Here is a 27,868-nt window from a genome sequence, read left to right as displayed (position 1 = left end):
TATAAATCTTCTAGGAGAAAAATTGGTGATCTTGGGCTGGGTGCGGTGGCTCGTGCCTATAATCCCAGCACTTTGGGAGGCCAAGATGGGTGAATCATCTGATGTCAGTAGTTTGAGACCAGTCTGGCTGACATGGCAAAACCCCATCTCTACTAATACAAAAATTAGCCAGGTATAGTGGCACACACCTGTATCCCCAGCTACTTGGGAGCTGAAGCAGGAGAATTGCTTGAACCTGAGAGGCAGAGGCTACAGTGAGCTGAGATTTTGCCACTGCACTCCGGCTTGGGCGACAGAGTGAGACTCAGTCTTAAAAAAAAAAAGATAGTGATTTTAAGTTAGCAAAGACATTCCAGATAGATATGATGCCAAAAGCACAATCCCTAAAAAACTGAACTGAGCCAGGTGTGGTGGCTCATGCGTGTATACCAAGCACTTTGGGAGGCTGAGGCAGGTGGGGAGGATTGCTTGAGGTGAGGAGCTCCACACCAGCCTGGGCAGCATAGTGGACCCCATCTCTATAAAAAATACAAAAAAAAAAATTTTTTTTTAAAAGATACTGTTAAGAGAATGGGAAGACAAGACAGTGAGACCCTGTCTATAGAAAAGAAAGAAAGAAAGAAAGAAAGAAAGAAAGAAAGAAAGAAAGAAAGAAAGAAAGAAAGAAAGAAAGAAAGAAAGAAAGGAAGGAAGGAAGGAAGGAAGGAAGGAAGGAAGGAAGGAAGGAAGGAAGGGAAAGAAGGAAGGAAGAAAGGAGGGAAAGAAGGAAGGAAGGAAGGAAGGAAGGAAGGAAGGAAGGAAGGAAGGAAGGAAGAAAGAAAGAAAGAAAGAAAGAAAGAAAGAAAGAAAGAAAGAAAGAAAGAAAGAAAGAAAGAAAGGAAGGAAGGAAGGAAGGAAGGGGAAAAAAGCCAAATTGATAAATTGAACTTCATCAAAATTTAAAACTTCTGCTCTTGAAAAGATATTGTTGGCCAGGCGTGGTGGCTCATGCCAATAATCCCATCACAACAGTTTGAGAGGCCAAGGTAGTAGAATTGCTTTAACCCAGGAGTTCAAGACCAGCCTGTGCAACATGATAAAACCCCATCTCTACCAAAAATACAAAATATTAGCCAGTGGAGTGCACCTGTAGTCTCAGCTACTTGGGAGGCTGAGGTGGGAGGATAGTTTGAGCATAGGAGGTGGAGGTTGCAGTGAGCCAAGATTGCACCACAGCTCTCCAGCCTGGGTGACAGAGCCAGACCCTGTCTCAGAGAACAAACAAAAAACTGAATAACAAGGAAACAAACAACCTCCCTCTAACCAAAATGAGCACAAGATTTAAACAGATGCTTCACCAAAAAAGGTATACAGGTGGCAAATAAACCCATGAAAAGATACGCAACATCATTAGTCATTAGGAAAACACAAATTAAAATAACAAGGAGATATCACTACATAACTATTAGAATGGCTTAGAATCACAAAGACTGATCCTACTCAGTGTTGGCAAAACTTTGGGGGAACTAGAACTGTCATACAAGAGGTGGGAATAGAAAATGTTACAATGACTTCAAAAAACATTTTGGCAGTCTTAAAAAGTTAAACATACCTCATTCCTAAGTATTTATTCAACAAAAATAAAAGGAGGAAGCCAAGGTGGGCAGATCACCTGGGGTCAGGAGTTCGAGACCAGTCTGGCCAACATGACAAAAACCCCTCTCTACTAAAAATACAAAAATTAGCTTGGTGTGGTGGCAATCGCCTATAATCCCAGCTACTCAGGAGGCTGAGGCAGGAGACTCACTTGAACCCAGGAGGTGGAGGTTTCAATGAGCTGAGATGGTGTCACTGCACTCCAGCCTAGGCAACAAAGGGAGACTCCTCAAAAAAAAAAGAAGGCCGGGCGCGGTGGCTCAAGCCTGTAATCCCAGCACTTTGGGAGGCCGAGACGGGCGGATCACGAGGTCAGGAGATCGAGACCATCCTGGCTAACATGGTGAAATCCCGTCTCTACTAAAAAATACAAAAAACTAGCCGGGCGAGGTGGCGGGCGCCTGTAGTCCCAGCTACTCGGGAGGCTGAGGCAGGAGAATGGCGTAAACCCGGGAGGCGGAGCTTGCAGTGAGCTGAGATCCGGCCACTGCACTCCAGCCTGGGCGACAGAGCAAGACTCCGTCTCAAAAAAAAAAAAAAAAAAGAAGAAAATGCAAACAAATCTACAGTGACAGACAGCAGAGCAGTGGTAAGGAGGGGAGAGAATATTACAACACAGCAAATGTAACAGGGCTTAAGGATACTTTTGGAGGTGGTAGATATGTTCACCATCTTTTTTTTTTTTTTTTTTTTTTGAAACAAAGTCTCTGTCACCCAAGCTGGAGTGCAGTGGCGCGATCTCGGCTCACTGCAAGCTCCGCCTCCCGGGTTCCCGCCATTCTCCTGCCTCAGCCTCCCGAGTAGGTGGGACTACAGGCGCCTGCCACCGCGCCCGGCTAATTTTTCGTATTTTTAGTAGAGACGGGGTTTCACCGTGGTCTTGATCTCCTGACCTCGTGATCCGCCCACCTCGGCCTCCCAAAGTGCTAGGATTACAGGCGTGAGCCACCACGCCCAGCCTATGTTCACCATCTTTTTAAAAACCTTTTTTGTTTATTTTGGGACAGGGTCTGGCTTCATCGCTCAGGCTGGAGTGGAGTGGCACTAAGCAGCTCACTACAGCCTCAACCTTCTGGGCTCAAGCAATCCTCCCACCTCAGTCTCCCAACTAGCTGAGACCACAGGTACCCAACACCATGTCCAGCTAATTATTCAAAAAATTGTTATTAGGCCGGGTGCGGTGGCTCATGCCTCTAATCCCAGCACTTTGGGAGGCCAAGGCAAGCAGATCACCTGAGGTCAGGAGTTCGAGACCAGCCTGGCCAACATGGTGAAACCCCATCTCTACAAAAAATACAAAAATTAGCCAGGCATGGTGTCAGGCACCTGTAGTCCAAGCTACTCAGGAGGCTGAGGAATGAGAATTGCTTGAACTCAGGAGGAGGAGGATACAGTGAGCTGAGATCATGCCACTGTTCCCCACCCTCGGTGGTAGAGCAAAACTGAGTCTAAAAAAAATTGTTTTAAAATAATATTAATTAATTAATATATTACTATGTAAAATACATATTTTGTATGCAATATAATTAATATAATATTGTATTTTGTATAACATCATTATATTGCATATTGCACACATGCAAATATATGCAATATAATGCATATATGGATTTAAGCAATATAATGATGTTATATAAAATATAATGTAAATAAATAAATTAATTAAATATTTTGGGAGGCAGAGGCAGGAGAACTATTTTAAGTCAGGAATTGGAAAGCAGCCTGGGCAACATAGGGAGACTCAGTCTCTACAAAAAATAATAAAGTTAACCAGGAGTGACGGGGAGTACCTGTGGACCCAGCTACTTGGGAGGCTGAGGTAGGAGGATCGCTTGAGCCTGGGAGTTTGAGGCTGCAGTGAGCTACGATCACAGCACTGCACTCCAGCCTGGGTGAGAGAGGGAGAGACCCTGTCTCAATAAATAAATAAATAAATATCCAAATACCATGGAGGGAATGGTGAGTTGGAAAATGACCATTTTCTTTCTTTCTTTTTTTTTTTTGAGATGGAGTTTCGCTCTTGTTGTCCAGGCTGGAGTGCAATGACGTCATCTCAGCTCACCGCAACCTTCGCTTCCCACGTTCAAGCGATTATCCTGCCTCAACCCCTGAGTAGCTGAGATTACAGGCATGCACCACCAAGCCTGGCTAATTTTGTGTTTTTAGTAGAGACGGGGTTTCTCCATGTTGGTCAGGCTGGTCTCGAACTCCTGACCTCAGGTGATCCGCCTGCCTTGGCCTTCCAAAGTGCCGGGATTACAGGCGTGAGACACCACACCTGGCCCAAAAATGACCATTTTCAAGCATCGTAGTAAAAATGGATTCAAGGAACAGTCATCAATGGCTGCTAAATCTCGTGAGGAGGTCTAATGAGGGACAGGTAAATGTCTCCTTGTAAATTGCTTATTCTTTATAAGGTGAAAAATAGTAACTATACAGTGGGGAAATCAAGCAAAGCCTTGACTGGGTGAGTAAGATTATCATTGCTCAGGGGCAGATAGACATCTTATTCCTCCAGGTACGATATTCTGAAAAAAATACACTTTTATTTTTCTGGTATTCTGGCCCAAATGCCTAACTTGAATCTAATTGGAAGGAAACATCAGAAAGACCCAATTGAGAAACATTCTATAAAATAATGGATATGCACTCTTAAAAATTACAGTATCATGAAAGACATTTCTCATTGCAGAAATAAGGAAATAGAAAGAAAGAAAGAAAGAAGAAGGAAGGGAGGGAGGGAGGGAGGGAGCCAGGCATGGTGGCTCACGCCTGTAATCCCAGCACTTTGGGAGGCCGAGGCAGGTGGATCATCTGAAGTCAGGAGTTTGCGACCAGTCTGGCCAACATGGTGAAACCCCGTCTTTACTAAAAACACAAAAATTAGCTGGGCGTGATGGCAGACGCCTGTAATCCCAGCTACTTGGGAGGCTGAGGCAGGAGAATTGCTTGAACCCAGGAGGCATAGGTTGCAGCCAAGCCAAGATTGCACCACTGCACTCCAGCCTGGGTGACAAGAGCAAGACTCCATCTCAATCAATCAATAAAACAAAATAAAGTGAAAGCAATTAAGAAAGTAAAAAAAATAAAAGAGGCCAGTCGCAGTCACTCACGTCTGTAATCCCAGCACTTTGGGAGGCCAAGGTGGGTGGATAACTGGAGATCAGGAGTTCCAGACCAGCCTGGCCAACATGGTGAAACCCTTCTCTACTAAAAGTACAAAAACTAGCCGGGCATTGTGGCGGATGCCTGTAATCCCAGCTACTCAGGAGGGTGAGGCAGGAGAATCACTTCAGCCCAGGAGGCGGAGGTTGTAGTGAGCCAAGATCGCGCCATTGCTCTCCAGTTTGGGCAACAGAGCGATACTCTGTCTCTTCTTATTATTATTATTTTTTTTTTTTGAGATGGAGTCTTGCTCTGTCGCCCAGGCTAGAGTTCAGTGGCATGATCTCGGCTCACTGCAACCTCTACCTGTGGGGTTCAAGTGATTCTCCTCCCTCAGGCTCCTCAGTAGCTGGGATTATAGGTGCCCACCACCGCGCCCAGCTAATTTTTTTTTTTTTGTATTTTTAGTGGAGGCGGGGTTTCAACATCTTGGCCAGGCTGGTCTTGAAGTCCTGACCTCGTGATCCACCCACCTCAGCCTCCCAAAGTGCTGGGATTACAGGCGTGAGCCACTGCACCCTGCCAATTTTTGTTTTTTCTTTGTTTTGAGACAGGGTCTCACTCTGTCGCCTATGCTGGAGCACAGTGGCATGCACTGCAAAGTCAACCTCCTGGGTTCAAGCAATCCTCCTACCTCAGCCTTGCAAGTAGCTGGGACCATAGGCATGTCACACACACACACACACACACACACACACACAATGTTTTTAATTAGCAGAGCATGGTGGTATACACTTGTAGTCTCAGCTCCTTGGAAGGTTGGGGCAGGGGCATCACCACTTGAGCCCAGGAGGTGAGCTATGATTATGCCACTTCACTCCAGCCTGGGGGACAGATTAAGACCCTGTCTCTAAAACAAAACAAACTAATAAAACAGCTAAAGTTGATGATGATGAAAAGAAATGCTCAATGAACTGAGCATCTTCTATAATAATAACAATGTTGGGCTGGGCAGAGTAGCTAACACCTATAATCCCAGCACTTTAGGAGGCTGAGGCGGGCAGATCACCTGAGGTTGGGAGTTCAAGACCAACCTAACCAACATGGAGAAACCCCGTCTCTACTAAAAATACAAAATTGGCCAGGCGTGGTGGTGCATGCCTATAAACCCAGCTACTCAGGAGGCTGAGGCAGGAGAATTGCTTGAACCCAGGAGGCGGAGGTTGTGGTGAGCCGAGATAGTGCCATTGCACTCCAGCCTGGGCAACAAGAGCAATACTCCGTTTCAAAAACAAACAAACAAACAAACAAACAAACAATGTTGGCCAACATATTTTAGGACTGATTATGCATATGGTAGCCAGCCTCCAAACTGGCCCCCAGTGGTCTTCACCTCTTGGTATTCACATTGTGTGTAATGCCTCTCACATTGCACCAGGATTGGTTTGTGTGACCAACAGCATATAGCTGAAGTGATGTTATGTCACTTCCAGAGTAAAGTTTTAAAACCTAACTGCGGGCTGGGTGCAGTGGCTCATGCCTATAATCTCAGCACTTTGAGAGGCTGAGGCATGCGGATCATCTGAGCTCAGGAGTTCAAGACTAGCCTGGGTAACATGGCAACACCCCTGTCTCTACCAAAAACACAAAAAACTAGCTGGGCATGGTGGCAGGCACCTGTAGTCCCAGCTACTCGGGAGGCTGAGGTGGGAGGATCACTTGAGCCTCGGAGGCAGAGGTTGCAAGTGAACTGAGATGGTGCCACTGCACTCCAGCCTGGGTGACAGAGTGAGACCCTGTTGCAAAAACAAACAAACAAAAGAAAACATCTAACTGTGGTTCTAATCTTAGGTGTATGCCCTCACTCTGGGGAAAGAAGTGACAAGCCCTATGGAGAGGTCCACATAGTGAGGAACTGAAGCCTTCAGCCAACCGTCATGGGAATGAGCTTGGAAGGTGATCCTATAGCCCCAGACAAGTTTTCTTTTTTTTTTTTTTTTTTTTTTTTTTTTTTTTTTTTTTTTTTTGAGGCGGGGTGTAGCTCTGTCGCCCAGGCTGGAGTGCAGTGGCCGGATCTCAGCTCACTGCAAGCTCCGCCTCCCGGGTTCACGCCATTCTCCGGCCTCAGCCTCCCGAGTAGCTGGGACTACAGGCGCCCGCCACCTCGCCCGGCTAGTTTTTTGTATTTTTTTTTAGTAGAGACGGGGTTTCACCGTGTTAACCAGGATGGTCTCGATCTCTTGACCTCGTGATCCGCCCGTCTCGGCCTCCCAAAGTGCTGGGATTACAGGCTTGAGCCACCGCGCCCGGCCAGACAAGTTTTCTAAGATTGCAGCTTAGCCAACAGTTTGACTCCAACCTCATGAGAGGCCTTGAGTCAGAACCACCCAACTAAGCTGCTCTCAGATTCCTGAATCTCAGAAACTGTGTGAGATAAATGTTTGTTTTAAGCTGCTAAGATCTGGAGTAATTTGTTAGGCAGCAGAAGATAACTAATGTATCAAGATACAATGTAACATAATGCATCTTCTAAGTATACATGTGTCTCAAATCAGTCCTTCCAGGTAGAAACTATTACATTTCCTATTTTACGGAAAGGCAAACTGAAGTGCCCCCTGGAGCAAGTTGCTATAAATTATCCTACTAGTAAGCATAAGTGTGTAAGTGGGTCTATCTCCAAAGCCCTTGCTTCTAATATGGACTTTCATAACGTTCCACGCCCCGGGTGCTGGGATGTCAGCTGGCTTTCTTTTCTTTCCTTTTTCTTTTTTTGTTTTGTTTTGTTTGAGACAGAGTTTTGCTCTTATTGCCCAGGCTGGAGAGCAATGGTATGGTCTCTTCTCACTACAACCTCCGCCTCCCAAGTTAAGCAATTCTCCAGCCTCAGCCTCCCAAGTAGCTGGGATTACAGGCACCCGCCACCACATTTAGCTAATTTCTGTATTTTTAGTAGAGATGGGGTTTCACTATGTTGGCCAGGCGGGTCTCAAACTCCTGACCTCAGGTGATCTGCCTGCCTTGGCCTCCCAAATTGCTGGGATTACAGGCATGAGCCAGTGCACCTGGCCTCAGCCTGGCTTTCTTTCTTTCTTCTTTCTTTCTTTCTTTCTTCCTTTCTTCCTTTCTTCCTTTCTTTCTTTCTTTCTTAAGAGAGTCTCTCTCTGTCACCCAGGCTGGAGTACAAAGGTGCAATCTCAGCTCACTGCAACCTCCGCCTCCCAGGTTCAAGCGATTATCCTGTCTCCCAGCTCCCGAGTAACTAAGACTACAGGCGCACACCACCACACCCAGCTAATTTTTTTGTATTTTTAGTTGAGACGGGGTTTCACCATGTTGGCCAGGATGGTCTCGATCTCCTGACCACGTGATCTGCCCACGTTGGCCTCCCAAAGTGTTGGGATTACACGCGTGACCCATCGCGCCAGGCCCAGCCTGGCTTTCTTAATTCATTGTATTTAATTTTCTCCATAGCCCAAGCACAGTGGCTCACACCTCTAATCTCAGCACTTTGGAAAGCGAAGGCACGGGGATTACTTGAGCCCAGGCGTTCAACCAGCCTGGAGCAACATAGCAAGACCTGTACTTAAATAAAATAGCTGGGCATGGTGGCTCACGCCTGTAATTTCAGCACTTTGGGAGGCTGAGGTGGGTGGATCACGAGGTCAAGAGATTGAGACCATGCTGAACAACATGCTGAAACCCTGTCTCTACTAAAAATATAAAAATTACCTGGGCATGGTGGCACGCACCTGTACTGTGGTCCAGCTGCTCAGGAGGCTGAGGCAGGAGAATCTCTTGAACCCAGGAGGCGGAGGTTGCAGTGAGCTGAGATTGTGCCACTGCACTCCAGCCTGGTGACAGAGGGAGACTCTGTCTCAAAAAAATAATAATAACAAAGTAAAATAAAACTAGCCAGGCATGGTGGTGTGCGCCAACTACTCAGGAGTTGGAGGAGGTCAGGCTAGAGTGAGCTGTAATTTTTTATTTTTTATTTTATTTTTTGAGATGGAGTTTTGCTCTTGTCCCCCAGACTGGAGGGCAATGGCGCTATCTAGGCTCACTGCAACCTCCACCTCCGAGGTTCAAGCGATTCTCCTGTCTCAGCCTCCTGAGTAGCTGGGATTACAGGTAGGTGTGTGCCACTACACCTGGTTAATTTTTGTAATTTTAGTAGAAATGGGGTTTCTCCATGTTGGCCAGGCTAGTCTCGAACTCCTGACCTCAAGTGTTCCTCCCACCTCGGCCTCCCAAAGTGCTAGAATTACAGGAGTGAGCCACCGTGCCCGGCCAATGAGCTGTGATTGTACCACTGCATTCCAGTCTGGGCGACAGAGTGAGACCCTATCTCAAAAATAAAAATCAATAATTTAAAAAATAATGATGATTTTCAGCATAGAGTGATGCAAGGGAGATCATTGCAGAGAATACTGCCAGCCAATACTAGCAGGATGCCTTCAAGTTAACAGTAAGGTAGGATGAGAAGGTTTTGTTGTCTTATGTCCAGTTTAGAAATGCGCAAGTGAGTTAAGCCTCAGAGTGGTTAAGAGCTTTGCCCAAAGCCAAACATAGCCTTGGTAGTGGGGACAGGTGGAGCTGGGGCTTGAACTCCAGTCTAATCCTCTCTCTCTGCCCCACCAAGCTGCTCCTTAATCTAATTAAGGAGGTATATGTTTTCCAAAGTTGCAGAAGCCCCACCCACCCACTCACCCATTGCAGGACTTGGATACCAGGGGCAGGAGGGAGCGCAAGGGTCAGGAAGTATACACTGGGGACTCTGGAAACTACTCCATCCTTCATGCCCCCACACAAGGAAAAGGAAGAGAAAACCCTCCATTCTCACCACTGTCTTCCTTTCTCTGGGATGTGCCCCTACCAGAAAAACAGAGGAGCTCAGGAATTCTGCTCTTTCAGGGAGGCCCGGCTCTGTCTCTCTCTCTCTCTCTCTCTCTCTCTCTCTCTCTTTCTCTCTTTCTCTCTTTTCTTTCTTGTCTCATTCTGTTGCCCAGGCTGGAGTGAAGTGACGTGACGTGATCTCAGCTCATCACAACCTCCACCTCCCAGGTTCAAGCGATTCTCCTGCCTCAACCTCCCAAGTAGCTGGGACTACAGGCACGCACCACCATGCCCAACTAATTTTTTGAATTTTTACTAGAGACAAGGTTTCACTATGTTGGCCAGGCTGGTCTCAAACTCCTGACCTCATGATCTGGCCACCTCAGCCTCCCAAAGTGCTGGGATTACAGGCGTAAGCCACCGCCACCATGCCTGGCCCCCTTTAGCCTTTTGTCATAAATGCACAACCAATTTTTTCCTTCCAGGAGGACTCCTTGGAAGTGAGGACCTTGTAGCATCTTCTCCCATTCCAACTCTTCACTGCAGTCCTCCTCCCATGGATTAGGCAGCAACTACTAAGCTCTTTTCCCAACAAACAAAAGCCTTTGAAAACAGCAAGAGGGATTGGGGTTAGAACTGAGAGAGGACTTCCAAACTGCTTCAAACTGCTTGTAGCAGATGGCCAGAAAAGGCTTTAGATAGTATATTCTTCCTTTTTCTTTTTTTTTTTCTTCTTTTTTTTTTTTTTTTTTTTTTTGAGGCGGAGTCTTGCTCTGTCGCCCAGGCTGGAGTGCAGTGGCACTATCTCGGCTCACTGCAAGCTCCACCTCCTGGGTTCACGCCATTCTCCTGCCTCAGCTTCCCGAGTAGCTGGGACTACAGGCACCTGCCACCACGCCCGGCTAATTTTTTTGTATTTTTTTTTTAGTAGAGATGGGGTTTCACCGTGTTAGCCAGGATGGTCTCGATCTCCTGACCTCATGATCCACCCATCTCGGCCTCCCAAAGTGCTGGGATTACAGGCTTGAGCCACCGCGCCCGGCCTATTCTTCCTTTTTCTTTTCTTTTCTTTTTTTTTTTTCGAGACAGACTTCCACTCTGTCGTCCCGGCTGGAGGGCAGTGGCACAATCTCAGTTCACTGCAGCCTCCTCTGCCCCCTGGGTTCAAGTGATTCTCTTGTCTCAGCCTCCCAAGCAGCTGGGATTACAGGCGCCTGCCACCACACCACACCTAGCTAATTTTTGTATTTTTAGTGGGGACGGGATTTCACCATGTTGGCTGGGCTGGTCTCAAATTCATGACCTCAAGTGATCCGTTCACCCAGGCCTCCCAAACTGCTGGGATTACAGGTAGGAAGCACTGTGCCTGGCCATGTATTCTTCTTAAAGACCCCTCTGGAAAGTATCTATCATGACCTAAGGGAAATGCTGTCCGCAAAAATGTTTGGGAGCATGACTGTGTGTGTGATGTGACTGTGGGGAAAAGCTGGAGATAGTTCCTCTAGGCATCAGGATGGATCAGAGGACTTGACAATGTTGTTGGGTATCAAGTCAACTCTTGTTTCCTCCTCTGCCTGAGAAGAAATCTGTTGAGTGGTATGAGAGGAGTCAGGGAAGTTGGCTTTCTCAGTCAGCTAGTGAGTTTGAAGACTAAGTGAACTTCAAAAGCAGGGTCCATGGCGGGGAGGCAGCAACCAGCCCTCTGAGTCACCCTGACCTGGCTACAGAACTGGGCCGGCGAGGGGAATGGGGATGGTGGTGGGGGTGGCGGTGAGTCACCAGCGGGGACTGGAAGAGCAAGCAACCCCCAGATGCTCTTCTGCTGTTACAGTTCTCATTCCTGAGGGCCCAATCAGAACCCGGGAAGGGCTGGGAAATGGGACCTGGGGTTCTCTTGCGATGATGGTGCTGCCCATCACCCCTTCTCTGAATCTCACTCCGTTGATTACCTAACTCCTGTAACTCCTCAGAAACCCCCCAACCCAACCCAACACACTCTTTATTTTTGTTGGCGGGGAATGGAGTCTCACTCTGTCGCCCAGGTTGGAGTGCAGTGGAGCGATCTCGGCTCACTGAAACCTCTGCCTCCTGGGTTCAAGTGATTCTTCTGCCTCAGCCTCCCAAGTAGTTGGGACTATCAGCATGCGCCACCACACCCGGCTAATTTTCGTATTATTAGTAGAGACAGGGTTTTACCATATTGGCCAGGCTGGTCTCGAACTCCTGACCTCGTGATCTGCCCTCCTTGGCCTACCAAAGTGCTGGGATTACAGGCGTGAACCACTGTGCCCGGCTCCCACACACTCTTTCTACCTGTTTGGGTGTTGGACTAGTTGGGGTGTACTCCTGACCCCCGTCCCCTGTGTCCTCTCTGACCCCTCACAGGCTAGCAATTCTCCACAGTGAAATTGGAAGAGGGAGGCTCTGGAATTAGCCTCCCCACCCCCAACCGCAAACCTGCACAGAACTCTGCACACCAGGGCGCTTCTCCTTATGGTGTGGACAGGCTGGCTGAACTGCCAGTTGGATTTATTGAACGATTTTGATCAAGTCCAGCAGGCCCTTCCAATCCTCAGAAACTTCCTGGGGTCATCTTTTCAATTTCCTGCCTCCCAATATGCCTTTTGGGGGAGCTGTGGAACCCCCTAGGAGTTTGGCTTCATCTCTGATCTCCCCTGGCCCTCCCCACATGTTCTGTTGCTTCTGGGGAGTATGGAACTTGCAGACTTGAGCAGGAGCTCTGGGCTTCGGGGCCCTCCCCTTATTCCCTGTTCCTGCCTGTCCTCCTCTTCCCTGCCTACAGGGTCCAGGCCATATTCTCTCTTGTCTGTCCACTGCAGAGCATGAGGGCCAAAGATCAAAGAGAAATTGGGATGGGCTGCAGAGAAGGGATGGGGTGGGGACTTAAAGTACATTGGCTTGTCCAGGCACGGTGGCTCATGCCTGTAATCTCAGCACTTTGGGAGGCCGAAGCGGGCAGATTACTTGAAGTGAGGAGCTCAAGACCAGCCTGGCCAACATGGTGAAACCCCATCTCTACTAAAAATACAAAAATTAGCCGGGCATGGTGGTTCTCGGCTGCAATCCCAGCTACTTGGGAGGCCAGAATTGCTTGAACTGGGAGGTGGAGGTTGCAGTGAGCCAAGATCGTGTCATTGCACTTCAGCCTGGGAGACAGAGTGAGACTCTGTCTCTAAATAAATAAATAAAATAAAGTACATTGGCCTTCAGAGCAGCCCACCCCAAAACAAATCCACAGAGTACAAGACAGGGGCTCATGGCTGCTGGAGCCCATCAGAGTCTTCTTGACTCCAATCTGGCCCCAGACTCAGGGTTCTCAGGGAATGCTGTCCACTTTTCTTGGATACCGCTGCCTCCAGGCAGGAGGTAGGTTTGGACACAAGCCCTTCTGAGCTCATTAACTTTGTTGCTCAGCAGAAAACAAGATCACAAGCAGCCCCCACATCTCCCTTGGAGGTCAAATCTGAATCGATGTCTAATCTCTGCCCATTGGTAGCTGGGAGATGGAATCTGGAGAGCTTGCTAAGGGAGGAGTTTTTCTAGATGGTGAAGAATGGGTGGGTATGCGGAGGAGGTTTCCAGGAGGCAGAGGTAAGTGACGCTCCTAGTCCAGGTACCTCTCATCCCACACACACACTTAATTTCATGCTGAATCTGCTCCTAGGCTAGGGTGTTCACCTGGAAAGGAAGGTGGCCTTCATTAGGACCTGGAGCTAATAGGCAGAGCACGAGCTTGGCTGTTTATGGTCCCAAGTACCCATGGCGGCGGCAAAGGAGGAGCCTGGAAAGAAGGTCTTGGAGTTCTGCCAAAAATGCAATCTGTGCCCTGCTCCTTCTAGACTGAGAGCCCCTATGGACAGAGTCATGTGCTAAATACTTGGAGAAAGGCAAAGGGAGTATCCCAAGGAGTCTCCAGTCTGATGGGGAGACACAGCCCTTAGCCTCAGAAAGCCTCAGTGTGCTGGGGGGCATCGCCTTCAGCTCTCATCCTCTTCTCAGAGAGCCCCCCCAGGCAGATCAGGGACAGAAAGCCCCTGCCTTGGAGGGGTTCCTGTATAATAGAAAGGCACAGCATAACTCCAGGGTCCTCACTCTGATAGAAGAGACAGGATGACGTACTTCTCTTGTACAGGACAGTAGGACATATGAGGAGAGGGGCTCCAAAATCTCTATGGCTAGAGTTGTAGCTACCCCACCCTCCTCTGAGCCCCCGAGGTACAAGCATGTCTCTTTCTCCCCCTGTATCCTGCCCCTGGGCAGGAAGACAGCTTGAATGTAGTTCTCACTTTATGCAGCTGTCACTAGGAAACCCCCATCCTTCATGTTCCCTCAATGTTCTTGAGCCCTTGGGACACCTCTCTAGATAATGTGATGGGGGCATTGCCACATCACCAAAGCCATGGGCCACTGTCCAGAGTTGGGGTTCAGATGACTGTGGACCTACTCTCTCACACCCAGAAGTAGCCTATTGCCTTGTGGGAGTGTCCCCCTGCCAGTTAGTGCCACCCTACCCCAAGTCTGTCCTCACTACAAGTACCCTTTTTTTCTTTTCTATTCTTTTTTTTTTTTTGAGACAGAGTCTTGCTCTGTCACCCAGGCTGGAGTGCAGTGGTATGATCTTGGCTCACTGCAACTCCTGCCTCCTGGGTTCAAGTGATTCTCCTGCCTCAGCCTCCTGAGTAGCTGGGACTACAGGCACGTGCCACCATGCCCGGCTAATTTTTTTTTTTTTTTTTTTTTTTGAGATGGAGTCTCTCTCTGTCGCCCTGGCTGGAATGCAGTGGCGCCATCTTGGCTCACTGCAACGTGCGCCTCCCGAGTTCACACCATTCTCCTGTCTCAGTCTCCCGAGCAGCTGGGACTATAGGCGCCCACCACCACGCCTGGCTAATTTTTTGTATTTTTAGTAGAGACGTGGTTTCACCATGTTAGCCAGGATGGTCTCTATCTCCTGACCTCATGATCCACCCACCTCGGACTCCCAAAGTGCTGGGATTACAGGTGTGAGCCACTGCGCCCAGCCCCCTTTCTTTTTTCTTTCTCTTTTTTGAGACAATCTTGCTTTGTTGCCCATGCTGGAGTGCAGTGAACTCGATTTCGGCTCACTGCAACTTCTGCCTCCCAGGTTCAAGTGATTCTCTTGCCTCAGCCTCCCGAGTAGCTGTGATTACAGCTGTGCACCACCATGCCCGACTAATTTTTGTATTTTTAGTAGAGACAGGGTTTCAGCATGTTGGCCAGGCTGGTCTCGAACCCCTGACCTCAGGTGATCCACCCATCTCAGCCTCCCAAGTGCTGGGATTACAGGCGTGATTCATTGCACCTGGCCTACAAGTACCCTTTCTAACTGAGGGCAACTGTAAAGGAAGTAGGGCATAGAAGAAGAGTAGTGGGCCCTTTGCCCGGAAGAGAGGAGGAGGAAGAAAAAAGGGGGTACTTAGGGTACCCTACCCACAGGCAGGCCCCAGACAACAGCTGGAGATAGCCAAATGTTAATCACCAATTAGCACAGTTCAGGTGGAAAGGGCAACTCTATTATGTGTAAAATGGACTTAATGTGGCAGGAGCTGTGGGCTTAATTTCTTGAGATAAGATGCTTTTAGGCTAATCAGCAGGTCTATGCCTAATATAAAGGAGCTGGGGCCTGATTTCTTCAGCAGGCTCAGAAGGTCCAGAAGGCAGGGAAAGGAGACCCCTATCTGTCCTTCGTCTGGAAGAGCTGGAAAGGAAGTCTGGTAAGAGAAGTGGAGACAGGGATGGATGAGATGACCTGAAAGTGGGCGGATCTTGGCAACCCTGAGATGCTCAGCAGCCCTGGCATCTTACTTTTCTCTTCCTCTATATGAGACGTGAGAAGATAGCCAGGTGTGATGCCTCATGCCTATAATCCCAATACTTTGGGAGCCAAGGGAGGAGGATCATTTGAGCACAGGAGTTCAAGACCAGCCTGGGCAATGGAGGGAAACTCGATCTCTATACAAAATTTTAGGTCCGGCGCAGTGGCTCAAGCCTGTAATCCTAGCACTTTGGGAGGCCGAGACGGGCGAATCACGAGGTCAGGAGATCGAGACCATCCTGGCTAACACGGTGAAACCCCGTCTCTACTAAAAAATACAAAAAACTAGCCGGGCGAGGTGGCGGGCGCCTGTAGTCACAGCTACTGGGGAGGCTGAGGCAGGAGAATGGCGTAAACCCGGGAAGTGGAGCTTGCAGTGAGCTGAGATCCGGCCACTGCACTCCAGCCTAGGGGACAGAGTGACACTCCGTCTCAAAAAAAAAAAAAAAATTTAAAAAATTAGCTGGCCATGGTGGTACATGCCTGTGGTCCTAGGTACTCGGGAGGGTGAAGTGAGAGTTTTGCCTGAGCCCAGGAGATTGAGGCTGCAGTGAACCATGATTGTGTCACTGCACTCCAATCTGGGTGACAGAGCGAAACCCTCTCTCAAAAAAAGAGAAAGAGAAATGAGAAGGTAGCTCTGATGGTTTATTTGTTTATTTATTTATTTAGAGATGGAGTCTCGCTCTGTCACCCAGGCTGGAGTGCACTGGCCCGATCTTGGCTCACTGCAACCTCTTCCTCCCAGGTTCAAGTGATTCTTGTGCCTCAGCCTGCTGAATAGCTGGGATTACAGGCGCACACCACTACACCTGACTAATTTTTGTCTTTTATGTAGAGACAGGATTTCACCATGTCGGCCAGGCTGCTCTCAAACTACTGATCTCAAGTGATCCACCCACCTGGGCCTCCCAAAGTGCTGGGATTACAGGCATGAACCACTGCACCCAGCCTGGTCCATCTCTTGGTCAGGTTCCATGTCCCTTCTAGTCACTAACTCCAGCACAGAGCACCCCTCACCTTCCCCCAAGGTCTTGCCCCAGGCTCTTAGAAAAGGTCCAAACTGGCCCAGTGTGATGGCGCACGCCTGTAATCCCAGCACTTTGGGAGGCCCAGGTGGGCGGATCACGAGGTCAGGAGTTCGAGACCAGCCTGGCCAATATGGTGAAACCCTATCTCTACTAAAAATACAAAAATTAGCCAGGCGTGGCGGCACATACCTGTAGTCCAGGCTACTCGGGAGCCTGAGGCAGAAGAATGGCTTGAACCCAGGAGGTGGAGGTTGCAGTGAGCCAAGATTGTACCACTGCACTCCTGCCTGGATGACAGAGCAAGACTCCATCTCAAAAAAAAAAAAAAAAAAAAGGAAAAGAAAAGGTCCAAACCTCAAGGCTTTGCCCCTCCCCAGCTTTCAGAGCCCCTACTGGTTGCTGTCTCAGCATGTCCTGGCTGTTTTCTATCTTAGCTCAGGAAATAACCTTGGAAGATGGTGGCCATGAAGACCTTCGCTCTGCTGCTGCTGTCCCTGTTCCTGGCAGTGGGACTAGGAGAGAAGAAAGAGGGTCACTCCAGGTAGGAGTGGTGAGAGGGAAGGGATGGGGAAGAGGAGGGGCTAGGATGACAGGTTCTGGATTTGTTTCAAGTAGGAGGTGAGAAAGGGAAGGAATCCAGGCTAAGAGGTAGGAAGCTCCAGGGAAATACCTGCCGGCAATGTGAGTGCAAAGTGAGCACTGAGCCAGAGAGGATTTATTGTGTGCCACTGTTACAGTGGGAGAGACTATGGTTAGATCTCTGGAGGGACTTCCTGGTGGTTAATTGTCCGAAGATGAGTCTCCCTTCCCAATGAATGCTTTATTCATTTATGCATGTTTGCTTCTTTCTTTTCTTTTTTTCTTTTTTATTTTTTTTGAGACAGAATCTTGCTCTGTCGCCCAGACTGGAGTGCAGTGGCGTGATCGCAGCTCACTGCAGCCTCTGCCTGCCAGGCTCAAGTATCCTCCCACTTCAGCCTCCCGAGCAGCTAGTGCCACAGGCACGAACCAACATGCTCAGCTACTTTTGAATTTTTTGTAGAGATGAGGTTTCGCCATGTTACCCAGGCTTATGAATGCGTTCTTTTTTTTTTTTTTTTTTTTTTTTTTTTTTGAGATGGAATCTCGCTCTGTCACCCAGGCGGGAGTGTGGCGGCACAATCTCGGCTCACTGCAAACTCTCCCTCCTGGGTTCAAGCAATTTTCCCTGCCTCAGCTTCCCGAGTAGCTGGGATTACAGGTGCCCGGCAACACGCCTGGCTAATTTTTGTATTTTTAGTAGAGATGGGGTTTCACTATGTGGGCCAAGCTGATCTCGAACTCCTGACCTCAAATGATCTCTCCGCCTGAGCCTCCCAAAGTGCTGGGATTGAAGGCACGTAATCCCGTGCCTGGGCTTTTTTTTGAGTCAGAGTCTTACTCTGTCGCCTAGGCTGGAGTGCAGTGGTGCAGTCTTGGCTCACTGCAACCTCTGCCTCTCAGGATCAAGCAATTCTCCTGCCTCAGCCTGGGATTACAGGCACCTACCACCACACCCAGCTAATTTTTTTGTATTTTTAGTAGAGATGGGGTTTTGCCATGTTGGCCAGGCTGGTCTTGAACTCCTGTCCTCAAGTGATCCACCCGCCTTGGCCTCCCAAAGTGCTGGGATTACAGGCATGAGCCACAATGCCTGGCCATTATGCATGCTTTCAATCAAGTTTTAGAGAGGGCCTTCTGTACTAGGCACAAGGGAGGTATGTGAACATTGGTCCACAAATGCCTCCTGCCTTCATGAAGCACACAGACCCAAGGAGGAAATAAACCAAGAACCATATAGGCATGTTGCAAATCATCATGAGTACTGTGTGGAAAAGCAGAGAATATGACCAGCGAATATAGCAGGGGGCTCAGACTGTGTTTTCAGGACCAATAAATAACTTGTTTGAGTAGAGTTGGGCTTTCTCAGGTGCAAGGACAAACCATATGCCCACGTAAATTTGGCATATGTAATTTGTAAATTTGAGGCACAGATGTCAGAACATGTACAAGAAGAGAACAGTATCATGTAGATGTTTCTTTCTTTTTTTTTTTTTTTGAGATAGAGTCTCGCTCTGTCACCCAGGCTGGGGTGCAGTGGCTCGATCTCGGCTCACTGCAACCTCCGCCTCTCATGTTCAATCTATTCTCTGCCTTAGCCTCTCAAGCAGCTGGGATTACAGGCACCTGCCACCACGCCCTGCTAATTTTGTACTTTTAGTAGAGATGGGGTTTCACCATCTTGGCCATACTGGTCTTGAACTCCTGACCTTGTGATCCACCTGCCTGGGCCTCTGAAAGTGCTGGGATTACAGGCGTGAGCTACTGCGCCTGGCCTGTATCACGTACATGTTAAGAACATAGATCTGAGCCCAGATGGCCTGGGGTAAATCCTGGATCTGTTACCTATATAGAGTGGCAGATAATAAGATAATAATAAGGTAATCTCTGCACTTTGGTTTCTCCACTCACAAAATGGGGATATAACTAGAACCTACCTCATAGGATGTTGTGAGGATGAAATTATATTTTATGGATTCAAGGGCTTATAAAGTGCCAGAGTCACAGTCAGTGCTTTTGTATGAGTTGACTATTATTACGGAATGTGAACCAAGAAATTGAATCAGGAAGGGCCAGGGCAGGAGGAATAAAGGAGGGAATTGTGTGACTCAGTCCTTTCAGATGAGGGGGACCCCGATCCCTTTTTTTTTTTTTTTTTTTTTTGAGATGGAGTCTTGCTTTGTTACCTAGGCTGGAGTGTAGTGGTGTGATCTCAGCTCACTGCAAGCTGTGCCTCCCGGGTTCACGCCGTTCTCCTGCCTCAGCCTCCCAAGTAGCTGGGACTACAGGTGCCCACCACCACGCCCGGCTAATTTTTTCATCTTTTTAATAGAGATGGGGTTTCACCGTGTTAGCCAGGATGGTCTTGATCTCCTTACTTCATGATCCGCCTGCCTTGGCCTCCCAAAGTGCTAGAATTACAGGTGTGAGCCACTGCGCCCAGACTTTTTTTTTTTTTTTTTGAGACGAAGTTTCACTCTTGTTTCCTAGGCTGGAGTGCAATGGCACGATTTTGGCTCACTGCAACCTCCACCTCCCGGGTTCAAGTGATTCTCCTGCCTCAGCCTTCTGAATAGCTGGGATTACAGGCATGTGCCACCACACCTGGCTAAATTTTGTATTTTTAGTAGAGATGGGATTTCTCCATGTTGGTCAGGCTGGTCTCGATCCCGACCTCAGGTGATCCGCCTGTCTTGGCCTCCCAAAGTGCAGGGATTACAGGCATGAGCCACCGCGCCTGGCCCCCTGATCCCTTTTTGGCCAGAATCCAGAGCCACACACACTGAGGCTGCAGGAAGTGGGCCCTGGAGCTGAGGATAAAGCCTGGGGTGGGGTGGGGTAGGGGAGTGGATCTGCAGGGAGTCTCCATAAAAACAGACTGGTTTGTTTTCAAGTGTCTGCCTCCTGTTAGTGATAATCATTTATCCTAGCATTGTGATTATCCCCCCATCTCTGCCCCTTCTCTGCACCCTTATTTCCAGCCTTCTCCCCTCCCTGCCTGTCGGATCTCATGCTAAGGTGAGCAGCCCTCAACCTCGAGGCCCCAGGTACGCCGAAGGGACTTTCATCAGTGACTATAGTATTGCCATGGACAAGATTCACCAACAAGACTTCGTAAACTGGCTGCTGGCCCAAAAGGGGAAGAAGAATGAGTGAGTCGTTGCTTATACTCCTCCTGTTCCCTGTGCTGGGCTCTGGGTTCTGCCTTCCTACCTTCAGAGGAGGCCATCGGCTGTGGCCACACAGGCCACATGATGCACAACCCCAGGTGGCACCTTTCTTTTTCTTCTTTCTTTTCTTTTCTTTCTTTCTTTCTTTTTTTTTTTTTGAGACAGAGTTTTGCTCTTGTTGCTCAGGCTAGAGTGCAATAGCACGATCTTGGCTTACCACAACCTCCACCTCCTGGATTCAAGCAATTCTCCTGCCTCAACCTCCCGAGTAGCTAGGATTACAGGCATGCACCACCATGCCCAGCTAATTTTTATTTTTTTTCTCTTTTGAGATGAAGTGTAGCTCTGTTGCCCAGGCTGGAGTGCAGTGGCTCGATTTTGGCTCACTGCAACCTCCACCTCGTGGGTTCAAGAGATTCTTCTGCCTCAGCCTCCTGAGTAGCTGGGACTACAGGTGTGCGCCACCATGCCCGGCTAATTTTTTTTTTTTTTTTTAGTAGAGATGGGGTTTCACCATGTTGACCAGTCTGGTTCTCGAACTCCTGACCTCATGATCCACCTGCCTCAGCCTCCCAAAGTGCTGGGATTATAGGCATGAGCCACCGCGCCTGGCCTAATTTTGTATTTTTAGTAGAGATGGGGTTTCTCCATGTTGGTCAGGCTGGTCTCGAACTCCTGACCTCAGGTGATCTACCTGCCTTGGCCTCCCAAAGTGCTGGGATTACAGGTGTAAGCCACCGCACCCACCGTGGGTGGCACCTTTCACTAGGCAAGGATGGGGAGATAGACATGGTAGCTCTGGCCAGGACCCTGACTTGGGCACCAGTCTAGGCTAGGGGTAGGGACCAGGGCTATTCCCTAATCCTTTACTTCTTTCCCCCACCCCCTTTTTTTTTTTTTTTGAGACGGAGTCTCGCTCTGTCGCCCAGGCTGGAGTGCAGTGGCACAATCTCGGCTCACTGCAAACTCTGCCTCCCGGGTTCATGCCATTCTCCTGCCTCAGCCTCCCGAGTAGCTGGGACTACAGGCGCCCATCATGCATGGCTAATTTTTTTGTATTTTTTTTAGTAGAGACAGGGTTTCACCGTGTTAACCAGGATGGTCTTGATCTCCTGACACCGTGATCCGCCCGCCTTGGCCTCCCAAAGTGCTAGGATTACAGGCATGAGCCACCGCACCCAGCCTCTCTTCTTTTTTTGAGACAGGATCTCTCTCTGTCACCCAGACTGGAGTGCAGTGGCACCATCATGGCTCACTGTAGCCTTGACCTCCTGGGCTCAAGCAATCCTCCCACCTCAGCCTCCCAAGTAGTTGTGACTACAGCCTCACAACACCATGCCCGGCTAATTTTTAAAATTATTTGTAGAGACAGAGTCTTGCTATGTTGCCCAGGCTGTTCTCAAACTCCTGGGCTTAAGTGATCCACTCACATTGGCCTCCCAAAGTGCTGAGATTACAATTGTGAGCCACTGTGCTGGCCCTAATCCTTTACTTCTAAGGGGAGGAGTCAGAAGATGTATGGGAGCTCAGAGAGGAGCCCCAGGGGTCTGAGGATGAAGGGAGGGAGAGATGAGCTCCCTCTAATGACTGCTTGCTTGGCGATGGCCACTTCAGACTTTGAAAACAGGATTGGCTAGGGCCGGGCCCAGTAGCTTACCCCTGTAATCCCAGCACTTTGGGAGGATGAGGCAGGCAGATCATGAGGTCAGGAGATTGAGGCCCTCCTGGCCAACATGGTGAAACCCTGTCTCTACTAAAAATACAAAGATTAGCTGGGTGTGGTGGCACATACCTGTAATTCCAGCTACTCAGGAGGCTGAGGCATGATAATTGCTTGAACCCTGGAGGCGGACGTTGCAGTGAGCTGGGATCGCACCACTGTACCCCCAGCCTGGCAACAGAGTGAGACTCTGTCTCAAAAAAAAAAAAAGGAAAGAAAATAGGATTGGCTGTGCACCGTGGCTCACGCCTGTAATCCCAGCACTTTGGGAGGCCCAGGTAGGTGGATTGTTTGAGCTTACGAGTTCATTCGAGACCAGCCTGGGCAACATGGCAAACAAAAAGTACAAAAATTAGCTGGGTGTGGTGTGGTAATGCCTACCTGTAGTCTCAGCTACTCGGGAGGCTGAGACGGGAAGATAGCTTGAGCCTGGGAGGCAGAGGTTGCAGTGAGCTGAGATGGTGCCCCTGCACTCCAGTCTGGGCAATACAGCCAGACCGTATCTCACACACACACACACACACACACACACACACACACAAAAGTGAAGAGAAGATGAACTGTCCTTATCCTTCTCCCTGCTCTATGCCAAGTCTCTTTCCCCGCCATCTCTGGTCAGCGTGGTAGATTCTGAAAAACTGTTCACTGGTGGAGGCAGCTGAAGACCACCATTGGGTGGGCTTAAGTGGAGAAAGGTACCCTCTGCTTTTGGGGTTGAGGTACTAAAAGATTCAAGTGTCTCTAGCCTGGAGTCTCCACAGCTTGCCCACTCTCTAATCTTATCTTCCCAGCTGGAAACACAACATCACCCAGAGGGAGGCTCGGGCACTCGAGCTGGCTGGTCAAGCTAATAGGAAGGAGGAGGAGGCAGTGGAGCCACAGAGGTGAGTCAGGGCGCAGAGGGAAGGGAGGCAGCCGAGCCTCCTGCCCCGCCCCCACCTCGTTGTTCCCTCTCCCTGACCCCAGAGCAGAGCAAGGACCCGCGATAAGCATCCTCTTCCTCTCAAGAGTTCAAAGAGGGGCCTTCCTTGAGCAAACTCCTGGAGGTCAGCCCAAGCTTAAGGAAGAAGCCTTGGAGGAACAGGGGAGGGGTGCTAGGAGGGGTTTCAGGGACAGGGTTTCTAAGATTGATGACTTCATACACAGCAGAGTCACTGAGTCAGGAGAAGGGCAGGAAAGAAGAGACCTCAGGTTCTGGCTTCACCACCTCTCCTTGCCAAACTTCGGGAAGGCTGTTTGTGAAAGAGTGGGGGATCTTCCCAGGCCCACTCCCCTGAAATCAGTTATCCCCTCTCTGAATGGCACAGGTCATTTCAAAAAGTGAATGTGCCCAAAGTACTCTCTGCATTCTGGAACACTTGCAGAGGTGGATGGGCGGAATATCTCACACCAGAATTCTGTTTGACTCTCCCTGTAGGAAGAGTCCATATTCCCCAGGCAGGCAGTGCTGGGTGGGGCTGGCAGAAAGCAGGCTCCAGATCTCAGAGCTGAGCCAACAGAGAGGCAGCTGTGTTGGCTCCCTCCCCCCATCCGTGGCTGCCCCTCAGTGGTGTCCCCAGTCCTGTGTTTACTCTCTTTGGGCGCGGCTCAGGCTAAAACAGTCAGCCAGAGGCTCTTACCTTGCAGCTCCCCACCCAAGAACCCCAGCGATGAAGATTTGCTGTGGGACTTGCTGATTCAAGAGCTGTTGGCCTGCTTGGTGGATCAGACAAACCTCTGCAGGCGCAGGTAGGGGAATGTGGTGTTGCACAGCAGTTCTAAATTGAGCTTGGGCATCAGACATGGATTCAGATCTTTGCCCCTCCACATGCTGGCTGATTACGTAGCCTTTCTGAACCTCAGTGTTTTCATTAAAATCAGAGGTATAGAATCATTTCACGGGATGTTGTGAGCTTTAAGTAAGACAATGCAAGTGGAAAAACACAAAGAAAAAAACAAAAGAAAAATAAAGACAATTCAAATGGAGACCTGAGGGCCACCTTTGAGGAGTAATAAGAGCTCTGCAAGGTTAGCAGCTCTGATTCCTATTTGTTCTTCCTCACTCTTCCAGGTGAGGTGCTGCTCTCCCCTGCCTATCCCTACCCACTGAGCTGAGCCCATCCTGTGCCCTGCCTGTCCCCAATCCTACCCATCGAGCTGAGCCCCATCCTGTTCTCAGCTTTCCCTCTGTACCCTTGGGCCATGGCACCTTCCTGATGATGGGAAACTGCATAGTTGCAGGCATGTTTCCTTTCTCTGTGGCCATTGGTGGCTTCAATGGTCTCTTGAATCCACCTCATCAGCTAGAAAATTCTTCAGTCCATTCCTTATGTCTCAGAATCGAGGGACTAAATATTATGAAGAGACCTGTCCTCCTAAAGGGTGAGACAAGATCCTCATGATGCAGACAGCGGGGCACGGAAACCAAAACACTTCAGACACTGATACTGAGCAGCTAGGGAGGGATTGAGGGAGCAAATCTGGAACAGGAACCTCAGGAGGGGAAGAAGGGACAGGAGCGTAAGCAGATCCATGAAGAGGGTGTGAGAAAATCTCTGTAGGAAGGTGGGTAACGGTCTCTGTACTTTTGTGAATTATTTGGATTACTTATCATTAAAATAGTGATTTGATGGGGCAAAGGTGGGAGCACTGCTTGAGGCCAGGAGTTCAAGACTGCAGTGATCTATGATTACATCCGTAAATAGTCACCGCACTCCAGCTTGGGCACCACAGTGAGACTGTCTCTTAAAAAATAAGTAAAATGAGGCTGGGCACGGTGGCTCATGCCTGTAATCCCAGCACTTTGGGAGGCCGAGGTGGGCAGATCACGAGGTCGGGAGATCAAGACCATCCTGGCTAACACGGTGAAACCCCGTCTCTACTAAAAATACAAAAAATTAGCCGGGCATGGAGGTGGGAGCCTGTAGTCCCAGCTACTCGGGAGGCAGAGGCAGGAGAATGGCATGAACCCAGGAGGTAGAGCTTGCAGTGAGCCGAGATTGCGCCACTGCACTCCAGCCTGGGTGACACCGAGGCTCCGTCTCAAAAAAAATAAAAAAAAGGTAAATTGATAAAAATAAAAATATTTAAAAAGGTGATTTGAAGGTAGGAGGGGTTCAACAATGGCTGGGTCCCAGGATAAACGTGCTTGGCCGACTCCAAGTCCATAACCTTCCTCTCCTTTCCCTACTCTCCCCAGGTCTCGGTGACTCTGACCACACCCAGCTCAGGACTGGATTCTGCCCTTCACTTAGCTCCTGCCTCAGCCCCACTCCAGAATAGCCAAGAGAAGCCAAACCAATAAAGTTTATGCTGAGATAAGTCGAGTGCATTGTGAAAATTTATTCAAATGACTACTGAGCACTAACAGGGCATGTTTGTCTTTGTGTATCTCTGTGTGTGTGGGCACCACCCAGTGGAAAGGAAATATAGTCTGGGCATGGTGGTGTATGCCTGTAATTCCAGTACTCTGGGAGGCTGAGTCTGGCGGATTGCTTAACCCCAGAAGTTCCAGTCCAGCCTGGGTAACAGAGTGAGACTCCATCTTTGTTTTGTTTTGTTTTGTTTCTTTTTTTTGAGATGGAGTCTCACTCTGTCATCCAGGCTGGAGTGCAATGGTGCAATCTCGGCTCACTGCAACCTCTGCCTCCTGGGTTCAAGCAATTCTCCTGCCTCAGCCTCCTGAGTAGCTGGGATTACAGGCACCCTCCACCATGCGTGGCTAATTTTTTTTTTCTTTTTTTTTGAGATGGAGTCTCGCTCTTGTTACCCAGGCTAGATGGAGTGCAATGGTGAGCTCTCTGCTCATTGCAACCTCCGCCTCCCAGGTTCAATTGATTTTCTTGCCTCAGCCTCCCAAGTAGCTGGGATTACAGGCATGCGCCACCACACCGGGCTAATTTTTTATTTTCAGTAGGATTTCTCCATGTTGGTCAGGCTGGTCTTGAACTCCTGACCTCAAGTGACCCACCTGCCTCTGCCTCCCAAAGTGCTGGGATTACAGGTGTAAGCCACTGCACCCAGCTTAATTTTTGTAGTTTTAGTAGAGACGAGATTTCGCCATGTTGCCAGGCTGGTCTTGAACTCCTGACCTCAGGTGATCCGCCTGCCTCGGCCTCCCAAAGTGCTGGGATTACAGACATGAGACATCGTACCTGCTGGAGACCCCATCTTTAAAATAAAAAAAGAAAAAAGAGAAGAGGGCCTGGTGTGGTGGCGCAAGCCCGTCATCCCACCACTTTGGGAGCTTGAGGTGGGCAGATCACCTGAGGTCAGGAGTTTGAGACCAGCCTGGCCAAAATGGCAAAACCTCGTCTCTACTAAATATACAAAAATTAGCTGGGCATGATGACAGGCACCTGTAGTCCCAGCTATTCGTGAAGCTGAGGCAGGAGAATCGCTTTGACCCAGGAGGTGGAGGTTGCAGTGAGCTGAGATTGCACCACTGCGCTCCAACCTGGGTAACAGAGCAAGACTCCATCGTGCACAAAAAAAAAAAAAAAAAAAAGAAAACAAAAGGATCATTTGAGGTCAGGAATTCGAGACCAGCCTGGCCAACATGGTGAAACCCTGTTTCTACTAAAAATACAAAAAAAAAAAAAAAAAAAAATGAGCCAGGCATGGTGATACATGCTTGTAATCCCAGCTAATTGAGAGGTTGAAGCACGAGAATCGCTTGAACCCAAGAGGCGGAGGTTGCAGTGAGCCGAGATCACACCACTGTACTACATCCAGCCTGGGTGACAGAGTGAGACCCTGTGTCCAAAAAAAAAAAGAAAGAAAGAAAGAAAGGGAAATAATAGTTTTTACTTGCATCTGTTAATTCATCTATTTATTCTACAAACACTTATTGGAAAGTTAATATTGGCAGGGCTGTGCTAAACACTGTATATATAGCAATGAAGCAAATGGACACAATCCTTGCCCCCGAAGAGCTTAAAGTCTGGTGACAAAGAAAGACCTCTAGTTTTTTTGTGGTTTTGTTTGTTTTTCTGGGAGAGTCTTGCTGTGTTACCCATGCTGGGGTACAGTGCTGTAATCATAGCTCACTGCAACCCCAAGCTCCTGGGCTCAAGCGATCTTGCCACTTCAGCCTCCCAAGTGGCTGGGAAAAGTTGGGACTACAGGCACACGCCCAGTTAACTAAAAAAAAAAAAAAAAATTGTGTAGAGAAAAGTTCTGATCCTCTGATCCTTTTGTAGCGCATGAGTGTGATGATTGGGTGTTCACGGGCATATGTGAGATGTGCCACCCTTGAACCTTGTTACAATGTTGGCACATTACCCTTCTGACATGAAGAAAAGAAAAAAAAAGAGAAAAAAGGAGTCTTGGCCAGGCGTGGTGGCTCATGCCTGTAATCCCAGCACTTCGGGAGGCCAAGGCAGGTGGATCACCTGAGGTCAGGAGTTTGAGACCAGCCTGGACAACATGGCGAAACCCCATCTCTACAAAAACACAAAAAAATATTAGCCAGGCATGACAGTGGGCGCCTGTAATCCCAGCTACTCAGGAGGCTGAGGCGGGAGAATGGAGTGAACCTAGGAGGAGAAGCTTGCAGTGAGCCGAGATTGTACCACTGCACCCCAGCCTGGGTGATAGAGTGAGACTCCGTCTCAAAAAAAAAAAAAACAAGAAAAAGAAAAAAGGAGTCTCCCCATCTGGCTCAAATTGGTCTTGAACATCTGGGCTCAAGTGATCCTCTTGCCCCGGTCTCCAAAAGTGTTAGGATTACGGGGTGTGGGCTGCTGTGCCAGGCCCAGACTTTCATTTTTATATTTATGTACTTATTTAAAAGATCCTTGAATCATAAAGACCTTCCTCTTTTTTTTTTTTTGAAATAGAGTCTCGCTCTTGTCGCCCAGGCTGGAGTGCAATGGCGTGATCTTGGCTCACTGCAACCTCCGCCTCCTGGGTTCAAGTAATTCTCCTGCCTCAGCCTCACAAGTAGCTGGGATTACAA

The 27,868-nt window shown here is 48.9% G+C and overlaps 1 protein-coding gene and 1 non-coding gene across 2 annotated transcripts; both read left to right on the top strand.

The window, feature by feature from the left end:
• Nucleotides 1-15,181: 15,181 nt before the first annotated feature.
• On the top strand, nucleotides 15,182-25,585 carry GIP (gastric inhibitory polypeptide). Its single transcript, XM_008013037.3, has 6 exons — nucleotides 15,182-15,329; nucleotides 16,896-17,002; nucleotides 20,022-20,192; nucleotides 22,722-22,814; nucleotides 23,557-23,658; nucleotides 25,109-25,585. The coding sequence occupies exons 2-6, from the start codon at nucleotides 16,917-16,919 to the stop codon at nucleotides 25,116-25,118; spliced, it is 462 nt and encodes a 153-aa protein (XP_008011228.3). The 5' UTR covers nucleotides 15,182-15,329; nucleotides 16,896-16,916; the 3' UTR covers nucleotides 25,119-25,585.
• Nucleotides 25,586-27,098: 1,513 nt separating this feature from the next.
• Nucleotides 27,099-27,202, top strand: LOC119622230 (small nucleolar RNA U13). The gene has a single exon (XR_005238900.1). It is a non-coding gene; the product is annotated as a small nucleolar RNA U13 (small nucleolar RNA).
• Nucleotides 27,203-27,868: the final 666 nt, after the last annotated feature.

This window comes from Chlorocebus sabaeus, chromosome 16 (genome assembly GCF_047675955.1).
Source record: "Chlorocebus sabaeus isolate Y175 chromosome 16, mChlSab1.0.hap1, whole genome shotgun sequence".
Classification (NCBI taxonomy): domain Eukaryota; kingdom Metazoa; phylum Chordata; class Mammalia; order Primates; family Cercopithecidae; genus Chlorocebus; species Chlorocebus sabaeus.
Note: the sequence above shows the minus strand (reverse complement) of the source record. Positions and strands in the feature narration are given on the sequence as shown.